Source organism: Rhincodon typus, unplaced genomic scaffold (genome assembly GCF_021869965.1).
Source record: "Rhincodon typus isolate 14 unplaced genomic scaffold, sRhiTyp1.1 hic_rhity00006002, whole genome shotgun sequence".
Taxonomy (NCBI): domain Eukaryota; kingdom Metazoa; phylum Chordata; class Chondrichthyes; order Orectolobiformes; family Rhincodontidae; genus Rhincodon; species Rhincodon typus.
The window spans coordinates 1-10,459 of NW_025971640.1; the positions used below are offsets into that span (position 1 = coordinate 1).

The 10,459-nt window shown below is 40.5% G+C and overlaps 1 protein-coding gene across 1 annotated transcript; it reads right to left on the reverse strand.

Annotated features, from left to right (window-relative positions):
* Positions 1-14: 14 nt before the first annotated feature.
* On the reverse strand, positions 15-7,399 carry LOC125482112 (jmjC domain-containing protein 8-like; the record flags this gene model as incomplete). Its single annotated transcript, XM_048594109.1, has 4 exons — positions 15-2,142; positions 2,996-3,130; positions 7,198-7,265; positions 7,371-7,399. Coding segments are annotated over 4 exons (313 nt in total), but the record flags the coding sequence as incomplete, so codon positions are not given.
* Positions 7,400-10,459: the final 3,060 nt, after the last annotated feature.

Genomic DNA, 10,459 nt, shown 5'->3' on the forward strand with positions numbered 1-10,459 from the left:
TGCTGCTTGGCCTGCTGTATTCATCCAGCTCCACACCTTGTTATCTCTATTCCTGGATATGATCAGTTTTGGATAACTGAAATTTGATCAACTCAGGGATCACTAATAATAATTTACTAAAAAATACAAGTCACTCAACATTACATCATTTTAAACAAAAACAGAAATTCAGCTCTGGCAGCATTTTTAGAATTATATATGCACATTGAAGGCATATCTTATTTTTAAATGAATCCCACCAGGTTCCTGTTCACAGCAATGAATGTATTTAATTTTCTTAAAGTCAGAAAAAATATTCTGAAGAAATATTCACAAACTAGGTGGTAATGGTTAATTCTCTAGTAATCAGATCGTAGACCTAAGTGGGAACTTTAAACTTCCAATGGCTAACTCCTGATTCTTCAGTGTCCTGTAAAAATGGCTTGGGTCAGATCCATGTGACTTGTCTTAATAGTTACCAAAGAAATTTAATTCTATTTAAAACTCACCTGTCCTGGGTAACTCCTTTTCTTGTAGACTTGCTCGCCGAGCCAGTGTTCGATTGCAGATGTTCTGTCACCCTGTTAGGTAACATCATCAGGGCACCTCTGGTGAAGCACTGGTGTTCTGTCCTGTTTGCTGGGTGATTAGAATCAGCAGCAAACAGAGGCTTATAAATAACAAGCAGAACAGAACACCAATGCTTCACCAGAGGCGCACTGATGTTACCTAACAGGGTGACGAAACGTCTGCAACCAAACACACCAGCTCAGCGAGCAAGTCTACAGCTTCATCCACAACCTGAGCTACAAATCTTCTCAAAAACTAACTCTCCCAGCTCCCATTTTGAACTTGCACTGAAGTTCTGGCCTTTACCTAGTAGAAAAAGCTGGTTGGTGCTAGTAGTTCCATCTGTGCTGATCAGCTTTTGTCAATAAAAGATATTACAGGTGCTGGAAATGTGAAATAAAAGCAAAATATTAGAGAAACTCAGCAGATCTGGCACATTTGTGGAGACAAAGACAGTTAATGTTTTGAGCTCCGTGCCTTAAATGTGAGATCCCTTACTCAGACTATGCCCTCTAGTACTAGGCTCTCCCATGAGCAGAACCAACTTTTCCACATCTACCCCCTTAAGAATCTCTCATTTCAATCAGGTTGCCTCTCATTCTTCTAAACTCCATGAATCCCGTGTTCCAAAGAAGTCATGGGACTTGAAACGTTAACTGTTTCTCTGTCTGCAGATGCTGCCAGTTTGTCCAGCACTATGTTAAAATTGCACAAGAGAAATAAAACCATTGTAGAGTATTTATTTTTAAATTTATTTCATTTTAAAGATTTAATTAAATCTAGGGATTTAGGAATGTAGATTTTTTTTCTGCTAAGATCAATGCACCTAAACTGAACACTAACTTTTATATTTAGTAATTTATTTTAAGTTATTTCAGCTAGGAATAAAAATAAACAGTATTTCAATCTGTACACCTTTTTCCAGTTAAAAAAATGTCTGAAGGAACCTAACTAATTTTAACAGATTTATGTAGGAAACCTGGCCTCATTTACAGTTGGTGTTCCCGATAATTGTGACTTTAAGTGAGGACTAATCATAAATGCATATTAATAGTGACTAGTATTTTCTTCAAGTATTCACTGCCATCTGAATAGATATTGTTGACATCACTTAAGGGTCTCTTCTGACCTGTGTATTTAGCTGCAGCAATTTTGCTTCATTAAGTGTAATTAATAGAATCTATAGAAGTCAAAAGGATTTAATCTGCCTCTGTGCTATGAGCAAAATTCCTGACCCAAACAAAGACCATTAGAAACTTTATCCAAGTTTTCTCCTTCCCACACCAAACCAATCCTGCCTCTCTCAATATGAAAAGGGGAGCACAGACTCTTAGAAAGATGTGGTTAAAAAAGGTTTCTTAGTAACCATAATTGATGTCATGAACATATCCCAGCCAGATGGACTGTAGTGGCTTTTTCCAATTCCATTCATTGCTGCTCCCATTTGGGGAAGTTGTGTTGGAAGGTTTAGGGTTTCAAATTACAAGTCATATAAATTTGAGTTCTACAGAGTCATCCTAGAAATGTGGAAATGAAGACGCTGGTGTCGATATTAAGGGTTGCATGCCACCAACGATCTGGAAAATACAACACCTACAAAAGGAAAGAACAAGTTTCAATTAACATTACAAACATCTCAAGGAGGTAGAACATGACATGATAAATTAGGTGGGCTCTATGTCCAGTGCACCACAGTATAAATGTTAACTTCTCTCCATAGTGTTGTAATCAGTGAAATCTCACATCTCACCCACATACTCCTAAAAATATTACTTTGACAGACTGTGTTGAAATTTAACTGGAAGCATCACAATCAATACCAATACCTACCCTTTCATTCCTGAGCTCATTCTTTGGAATTCCTTCACTATCCACCTTTTAACACCTTAGAATACATTTCGGTTACCCCTCTTCATATCTCTGAATTGGTGCCAATTATTACTCTTAGAACACAAGACCATAGAAACAGGAATAGGCCATTGAACCCCTTTAGCTGCTCTGATGTACTTCACGTTTTCCTGCTGTTGCCCCGTAATCCTTTACTGATCAAGAATTTGTCTATATCAGCCCGAAATATATGCAAGGACTTTGCCCTGACAGCTCTCTGTAGCGAGGAGTTCCAATGACACGCAACCCTTGAAAGAAATCCCTCCTTGTTTCAGTCTTAAATTGACACCACTTTATCCTGATGCTATGCCTTCCGGTCCTAGACACTTCCATGAGAAGAAACATCCTCTCAGCACTTAAGAATCCTATGTTTCGATGAGTTAACCCCTCATTCTTCTAAATTCTAAAGAATCCCAACCTGATTAACTTTTGCTCATAAAGCAATCCCTCCATATTCAGGATCACTCGGGTGAACTACTTAAAGGCTGTGTCGTAAACACAAGTTTCTGGTGTCCTTGGCAATTGTGGATTGTATAAAATGGACAATGTTTTGGCTTACCTCGCCTGGGTGAATGGTGCACTCCATGGGTTTGTCCAATTCTGATAAATTCGGGTAAGTATCCAACATCCAAGAGAGTGTGGTCCTATTTGGGTGAAACTCTGGTGTTTTTCCCGGTGGGTAAAGAAACCAGCGCTGTCCAAAATATTTAAATTGAAATTGGAACAAACGAGTTGACCCAGATTTAGAACACTTAAAAATGTGCACTCAAGTATATTTCATTACTGAGGTCTAAAATGTACAGCTTTCTGAAAAACATCACAAATCTCTTGTACTAATTTCTGTGTACCCACTGACAATTGCTGCAGAGTCTATTTAATCCAGTAGTTTATCACAAAAACAGATCACTACAAAGGTACCATTCACTTATATCATCAAAACAGGGATAAACCCTTTGAATAGGATTCTGAAAGCAGAAGGTTGGAAACAGTCTGAGCATCAAAAGTCACCTATTTGTAATCAGCTGACAGAGTGGAAAGAAAGAACAAGGGAAAGCCTATTGGGTTTAGGGAGGGAGGGAGGGAGGGAGGGGAAAGGGCATCATCAGAACATATGCAACCTTCACCTGGCCTATCTCTGACTTTTCTCTTCTGACTCCATTTCTAGCCATTGGCTGTCTACTGTTATTAGTAACAAACCCTAACTATATCTAACACCATGCTTCCTGTAAGAAGTCCATTTTATTCTGTTTCTGTCACATTTGTTCTCATGGTCTTATCTTCCATACAGCGCTTCCAACGTGTCCTCCTTTCTCCTCAAATGAGGACTCCCACAACCATCATCCAACCTCCTTCCTCTCCCTCCCAGAACTATGATAGGGTTCTGTATTCAAAGGATCATACTCCACAATTTCAACTGCCAAGATGTTACCAAACACATCCTGCCCTCCCCGATCACCTCCAACACCTCATCACCCTCACATTGCAACTTGCCATCATTGCAGATGGTATTATTTCTGCACTTTTATATCTTCCCTCCTCACCATCCAATGCTTCAAACACTTAGATAAATTAAGTATTTAGTTTTGCTTTCAATCTAGTCCACCATCTTCACTGCTCACAGTTCAGTCTCTTCCACACTGAGGAGGCTAAATGCAAAGTGGGTGAGAGGGCTTGGAATGATAACTGCACTCGGTTTGTAAGATGGCCTTTTGGTCACTTGCCATTTTAACACGCCATCTTGCCTTAAGCTCACATTTCCATCCTGAGCCCCCTGCAGTGTTTTAGTGAAGGCCAACACAAGCTGGAGAAACAACACCTTTGTTTTTCATTTAGATACTTTAAAGCCTTCTAGACTCCACATTGATTTCAACAAATTCAGAATACAAACTCGGTCCTCCGTTTTCTTTCTTCTGGCTCCCCCAACACTTTGTTCTGAATTCGCCGATGAGAGGAGGCATCCTTTCCACGTTTATCTTGTCAAAACTGCCCAAGCTGTCATTCAATCAAGTAACCCCTCACTCATCTGAATTCAGTAGAAAAAAAATTAGTCGATCCAATTCATCCCAGATATTGATCTTATTAACTTTCTCTGAACCTGTTTCCAATGTATTTACAGCTTTCCTAAATACTATTTACGGTATTCAAGAGGTGGTCTCTCCAATTCCCTATAAAACTGAAGCATAACATCCTTTCTATTATGCTCAACTCAGTTTGTAATTAAAGATAGCATCCCATTAGTTTTCTTGATCCCTTGCTTTTATCACTGAAAGAAGTGTTCTTCATTTCAAATTTACACACGTTATACTCCCAACTGCCAGATTAAAAATTACCCATCTTCGGGAAAAGACAACTACCATCAACTATATCTATACCTCTCATTATTTCATAAACTTCTATCAGGTCACCGCTCAACCTCCTACACACCAGTGAAAAAGTCCCAGCCTATCCAGCAATTGGTGTAAGGCAAATTATAATGATACGAGAGAAGAATTTTTAGAAGTTAATTGGAGTAGAATGTTCGCAGGTAAAAGGACATCTGACAAGACTGCAATGACAAGAGGTCAGATTCATTTTGTTCCAGTTAGAGTGAAGGGTAAGGCTGGTAAGATAAAGGAACAACGGATGAATAAAGATATTGCGGTTCTAGTCAAGAATAAAATAGAATTTACTTCAGATATAGACAACTTGATTCAATTGAATCTTTTAGTGAATATAAAGAGTGCAGGGGCATTCTTAAGAGAGAAACCAGGAAAACAAAGTGGAGATTATGAGATAGCATTGGCAGATAAGGTTAAGGATAATCCAAAGAGATTCTACAAATACATTAAGAGCAAGAGGGTAACTACAGGGGGGGACTGGGCCTCTTAAGGATCAAGGAGGTCAGCTTTGGTGTTGAACCCCAGTAGATGGGAGAGATTCTAAATGAATAATCCAAAGATGATGACCTTTGAGATTTTGCTCTTCAGTTGGGTGCCCAGCTCCTCATACTTTCTATGCAGATATCTTTCATTGCCCCGTCTGTGCCGCAGCTATGTACACAGACTGTGACAACTGGATCCTCTCCCTTTCCTCAAAGTTCCTGTCCAGGCCTGAGCAGAAGTCCTGTACCCTGGCACCGTAGGTGACAAACTGCTGGACTCGAGTTCTTGGCTACACGAATGTTATCAAAACGCATTATACTGTTCCCTAATATCACTACATTGCCTTTTTCTCCCCACTTGAATGGCTTCTTGTACCATGGTCATCAACTCATCCTCATTCAAAACAGCAGAAAGAACCTCAAACTAGTAGGACAGTTACATAGGCCGAGGTTCCCGTACTCCTGACTTCTGGGTCTCCTTACTTGCTTCATTCACAGTCGTAGTCTTTTCTCCTAACTACTGACTAAATCAGAAGACCCTTTCCTGGTTCAAAATATCCAGGTAACGTTTCCTCTACCTGATGTATATTGCACCTTGCAGTATCTGTAGTTTGCTCTCTCGATCACGAAGTCTCAGCTGAAACTGTTCCAGCCATAAATTATTGCTGATGTGTTTGTCCCTGTTCATACTGGCATCCAGGAGCTCCCACGTGTTATATCTGTGACACATCACCTGTCCAGTCATCCTCACTGCTTTTTCTAAATTAAGTACTTAAATAATTTATTCAATTACGTGTTCCTTTTTATATATTTTATTAATTCTACCACCAACCACCATTTCAAAAGTTAACTTTGAATTCCAAAGAGACATATTAAACTCGAAGCCTTAACTATGTTTTTCTGCCCATAGATTCTGCCAGATCTGCTGAGTTTCTCCAACACATTGTTTTTATTTTAGATCTCTAGCATCCACAGTACTTTGCTTTTAGTTAACTTCTGATTTTTTTTTTTCGGAAGTTAGAACCATAGAGATTTACAGAGATAATCTGACCCATTGCTTTATCAGATAACTGGCAGATAAGCTAAACTAAATCCCATCACTCTCCTTAGCTTAGTATCTTCCTTGGATTATTTTTATCCAGAAGCTTATTATCCCTGCCTCTAGTGCTCCCTGTTGCATTCCATACTCAGATAACACTGAGCAAAGTGAAATTTCACCTGATCTCTTATCATTATCTCCCTATCTCGATGGAATCTTCTTTCTCCTTTCACTACATCAATTCCTTTCACAATTTTGATCGAACTTTAGTCTGACAACCCTGATATCACGCTACTGAAACTATGCTGTACACCCTACGACATTAATCTTCTTCTGTGATTGAGTACCCAACATTCATATACTTCTCCTGTAGCCTTACCACTGTGTTGCACAAATTTATAAACATCTTCACTCTTATGTAAAACCCAAAATGCTATTAGTTTTTCTTCTAAAACTGATGTCACATACTTTTGCAGGAATTTGCAAAAACGTATATGTTTAAACCTCTAGGCTTCTCTGTTCCTTCATGCCTTTCAGCATCTTTCCATTGAGTTCACGCTCCTAATCTTTGTTTCTCATCTTCAACTACAACCGCTCACACTTATCTGTAATAAACTGCATCCTCCACCTGCCTTCCCAAAGAGTTGGAGAGGTGCTGTTCGAAAGGATGGTAGAATCAGACTCAATTGTAATTGCTGAACGGAACTGGATATATGCTTGAAAAGGAAAAACCTGCTGGGCTATGAAGAAATGTTGAAATTAAACCGAATACATCCTTCAAAGGGCTGACAGAGGAACAATTGTCTGAATAGTTTTTGCTGTTTAATGCTTGTATAAGTTGCAAATTATATCAGATTCTCACCTTCCTTCCGTATATAACTTCAGAATATCCTGCTCCATGCCAGTGGAATGGCACTCCTGTCCCTGCACCTAAAAACACATCCACCACAGAAAGAAAACACTTTGTAGTTACTCCTTCATTCCATTCCAAATGATATGCAACGAAGTCTATGAGAATGTGCTTCCTTTATTTACCAAAATTCACTGGACTCTGGGGTGGTTCCCGCAGATTGGAAAACAGCCAATGTGACGCCACTGTTTAAAAAAGGAAGTAGACAAAAAGCAGGTAACTATAGGCCAGTTAGCTTAACTTCGGTAGTGGGGAAAATGCTTGAATCTATCATTAAGGAAGAAATAACAAGACATCTGGATATAAATTGTCCCATTGGGAACACCCAGCATGGGTTCATGAAGGGTAGGTCATGTTTAACTATTTGGTGGAATTCTTTGAGGATATTACTTGCAGGGTGGACAATGGGGAACCTGTGGATGTGGTGTATCTGGATTTCCAGAAGGCATTTGACAAGGTGCCACACCAAAGACTGCTATACAAGATAAAGTTGCACGGTATTACAGGTAATGTATTGGCATGGATAGAGGATTGGTTGACCAATAGAAAGCAAACAGTAGGTGTAAATGGGTGTTTTTCTGGTTGGCGGTCAGTGGCTAGTGGTGTGCCTCAGGGATCAATGTTGAGACCTCAATTGTTTACAATTTACATAGATGATTTGGAGTTGGGGACTAAGTGTGGTGTGTCAAAATTTGCAGATGACACTAAGGTGAGTGGTAGAGCAAAGTGTGCAGAAGACACAAAGTCTGCAGAGGGATATAGATAGTCTAAGTGAGTGGTCAAAGGTCTGGCAGATGGAGTACAATGTTGATAAGTGTGAGGTCATCCATTTTGGTAGGAATAACAGCAAAATGGACTATGTTTTAAATGGTAAAAAATTGCAGCATGCTGCTGTGCAAAGGGACTTGGGTGTCCTTGTGCATGAATCGCTGAAGGTGGGATTGCAGGTGCAGCAGGTGATTAAAAAGACAAATGGAATTTTGTCTGCCATTGCTCGAGGGATGGAGTTTAAAAACAGGGAGGCTATGCTGCAGCTGTATAGGGTCCTGGTGAGGCCACACCTGGAGTACTGTGTGCAGTTTTGGTCTCCTTACTTGAGAAGGGATATACTAGCACTGGAGAAGGTGCAGAGGAGATTCACTCGGTTTATTCCAGAGTTGAGAGGGTTGGATTATGAGGAGAGACTGAGTAGACTGGGATTATACTCACTGGAATTCAGAAGAATGAGGGGAGATCTTATAGAAACATATAAGATTATGAAGGGAATAGATAAGGTGGAGGCAGGGAGGTTGTTTCCGCTAGCAGATGAAACTAGGACTAGAGGGCATCACCTCAAAATAAAGGGAAGCAGATGTAGGACTGAGGTCAGGAGGAACTTCTTCACCCAAAGGGTTGTGAATCTGTGGAATTCCCTGCCCAGTGAAGTGGTTGAAGCTACCTCATTGAATATTTTTAAGGCAAGGCTAGATAAATTTTTGAACAGTAAAGGAATTAAGGGTTATGGTGAGTGGGCGGGTAAGTGGAGCTGAGTCTCAAAGATCAGCCATGATCTTATTAAATGGCGGGGCAGGCTCGAGGGGCCAGATGGCCTACTCCTGCTCCTAGTTCTTATGTTCTTTATACCTATGATAAATAAGTATGATAGTCACAGGAGAATATTACTGAATATCATTAACACCGTTCCCAGGACATTTGTCCTTTAATAAAGGCTAGGACTGACACAGCAAATCATTCTCTCAAATAATTAGGCCTCTCTCGAAATTAAATCTCTGACATTTAGGTAAATAAGAGACTCTGTCCTTGCTACATTTTATTTCAGTGACTCCTTGGTCTCCACATAACAGTGTACGCAGCTAGCAACTTACTCCCAGATTTTTACCTGTGACTCTCAAAACAACCATGTACAAAGTCAGCAAGGGCAGCCAGAGGGAATTGATTCTTTTCATTTTACCACCCTCCCTCGTGAAGATTAAGCCCCTCCTATATTTTCCATTTCAATGGCAAAGACTGGCTTTCCATGTATGCAAAATCCCAAACAAAATGACTAAAGGTTAAAGTTGGATTGAACTTTGCAGTAGACAACACAGTGTGGAGCTTGAAGAACACAGCAGGCCAGGCAGCATCAGAGGAGCAGGAAAATTGATGTTTCGAGTCAGAACCCTTCTTCATTTCTGTGTTCCTCCAGCTCCACGCTGTGTGGTCTCCGACTCCAGCATTTGCAGTTCTTGCTATCTCCATTTGAATTGTGCAGTAGACCATTTGACCCTTGCTTCAAACTAGTCCATGTAATACTGTCATTGGGTTATCCGTTACATGACCACTTCTGACCTCTTTGAGATTAGCCACAGACTGAAATCAGTCTAAAGAACATGTTCCAATCTTGGGCAGAGTCTTGCTTCAATGAAGGTTTCAATGTCAGATATATTTGGCTTTGATTATCAAGAAGACTGTTTTTAAAAAGATGTCTGATCTCTTTTCTAACATTACCTCACTGCTTTACTGCTCCTGTTACAGGTCCAGATCTTGTTCCTCCTATATCTAACAGCTCTGTCTCACTATGCTTTCTCTCATAATTGACTCACTTTTAGTTGTCCTCTCCTTCACTACTGGTTCAAAGTTATAACTTTGCCTCACAAATTCCTGCCAGCTTCAATCTATCAGCCTTGCTGCTACTTTTCATATTGGTTTGGGCCTGTGACCATATCAGTATTTCCCAACTGAAGAAACAAATTATATTCAGATTTATTATTACATCTAAGACCATCTCTGCTTCCTAAATCTAGTTGTACTGGCAACAATATTAGGTGGCGTATTTTGTGGCTTGCACAGGCCGTTAAAGTGGTCTTTTTGTTGATGGGACAACAAGGTGCAGGGCTGGATGAACACAGCAGGCCAAGCAGCATCATAGGAGCAGAGAGGCTGACGTTTCGGGCCTAGACCCTTCATCAGAAAAGGGGGAGGGGAAGGGGGTTTTGAAATAAATAGGGAGAGAGTGGGAGGCGGATAGAAGAGGGATAGAGGAGAGGATAGGTGGAGAGGAAACAAACAGGTCGAAGAGGCGGGGATGGGGCCAGGAAAGGTGAGTGTAGGTAGGGAGTTAGGAAGGGGATAGGTCAGTCCAGGGAGGACGGACAGGTCAAGGGGGCGGGATGAGGTTGGTCGGTAGGAGATGGAGGTGCGGCTTGAGGTGGGAGGAGGGGATAGGTGGGAGGAA